General features: G+C 38.9%; 1 protein-coding gene across 3 annotated transcripts in view; it reads left to right on the top strand.

The window, feature by feature from the left end:
- The first annotated feature begins 1,016 nt into the window (after positions 1 to 1,016).
- Positions 1,017 to 1,605, top strand: part of RAB6A (RAB6A, member RAS oncogene family) — a 14,991-nt gene continuing 14,402 nt past the window's right edge. For 2 of the 3 annotated variants that reach the window (XM_029085338.1, XM_010169508.2), the window contains exon 1: positions 1,020 to 1,073. In XM_029085338.1, coding sequence (XP_028941171.1) covers positions 1,044 to 1,073 — 30 coding nt within the window. In that variant the 5' untranslated portion in view covers positions 1,020 to 1,043. Of the gene's footprint in view, positions 1,074 to 1,605 lie in introns of all 3 variants that reach the window. The other variant, XM_010169516.2, reaches the window with a different exon arrangement.

Below are 1,605 nucleotides of genomic sequence, written 5' to 3'. Positions count from 1 at the left end.
GGTGTCGGGGTGAGATGCGGGATGAGATGCGGGTCTGTGGCCGCATCCGTGTGGCAGAGAGAAAATACCGGGCAAAGCAGGGCTGTCTGCCCGCCCCACAGCTGCAGTTCAGTGCTTTACCTGGAAGCTGCCTCCCTTTTGTACCTATTTCCTCATACTATAAGGATTTTTTTCCTTGAAATGGTGGTATGTGTTGTATTATTCTCTTTAGATCTCTTACCTCAGTCCCTCAGAGCTCCTCAGAGCACTCAAATTTGGAGGAATTTCCAGAAGTTGTTTTAATTCCCTTAATTCCCAAGGCAGGATCAGCATTGCTGCTGACAAACATTTGTCTAACCTGTTCTTAACCCTCTCCAGTGTTCACAATCCCACAACCTTTCTAGGCAGTTTGTTCCTTTTCCCTCTTCTCTTCCATCCACATCCTTTGTATTTTCCTCAGAGACTCTGAGATTATCTTTGCTTCCCGTTTCTTGTCAGTTCAGCGCTTTGTTTCTTGCTAATATTTGGAGACATAAATGTAAAGCTTACAAGCCAACTACCAAAGTTTATATCTAAAACCTTGTTATGAAGAAAAGGATCTAAATCTTGAATGTTGCTTTTCTATCCATCCAGAGACAGAAAAATAGTGTCCAGGACATCACCACCTCTTGTTTTGATGTTTTTATGCCTGTAAGTCCCAGATTTGCTGATTACATAAGTAGCAAATTAGGAGTAACAAAGCAGATTTATTGTTTGCTTAAAACAAGTAATTCTTTGTCACACGCATCACAGCGTACTTAATTTGAGGACCAGGTTTTCATCGTGATTAATTTTTTTTGACCTACTGAGACTGATTTGGCTTAACATACTTGTGTCATTTTGTGAATGAATTATTTTGCAGGAAGGTGAAGCTGGGAATTATTCTTAGCTTGAGAACTTAATTCTGAAATTCAGCGCAAGCACCGTGTCACTTTGAAAGCAGCGGGTTGTTTTTTCCATTGCTGCTTGAAAGTAATTTTTCTCTTCTTTTTCTAGTTGGGAAGACCTCTCTGATCACCAGGTTTATGTATGATAGTTTTGACAATACTTACCAGGTATGTAGTAGGGTTTTTTTGTTTTGTTTTAAGAAAAAAATAACGTGTATATATATATATATATGGGTAAATCTATTCTCCACTATTAAAATGTAAGCCTGTGAGAACTGTTAGGGGCAAGCACATTTCCCCATGAGATACCAATTTAATATCGCATCTAAGGTTGTAATATGTCTTAAAATGGAGATGAGACTTCATGATTAAGCCCAAGCATCTAGTATGATGTCAGGAATTACAGTGTACAAAAAAGAAGCAAGGTTTAGATCCTGTCTGGACATGTGAGAAGCCTTGAGGAAAAAAAGGGAGCAACATTAGTTTATGGGTTTAAAACAGAGAAGATGATGGGCAGGATGCCTGGCGATGGATATGAAAGTCTCAGGAAACAGTAAGAATAAGGTATGAACAGGTTTATGATAGTTCTTGGCCTTTAGCATCTGAGTCTGGACTGCACAGATAAATCTGCAGGAACTCACCGTGGTATCTTCTCTCTCTCATTATTTTATTGTTACTTTATTTTTGTTAACTAAAAGGC

The sequence above is a fragment of the Antrostomus carolinensis genome, unplaced genomic scaffold (genome assembly GCF_000700745.2).
Source record: "Antrostomus carolinensis isolate BGI_N321 unplaced genomic scaffold, ASM70074v2 scaffold16210, whole genome shotgun sequence".
In the NCBI taxonomy this organism is placed as follows: domain Eukaryota; kingdom Metazoa; phylum Chordata; class Aves; order Caprimulgiformes; family Caprimulgidae; genus Antrostomus; species Antrostomus carolinensis.
This window is presented reverse-complemented; position numbering and strand designations above follow the sequence as displayed.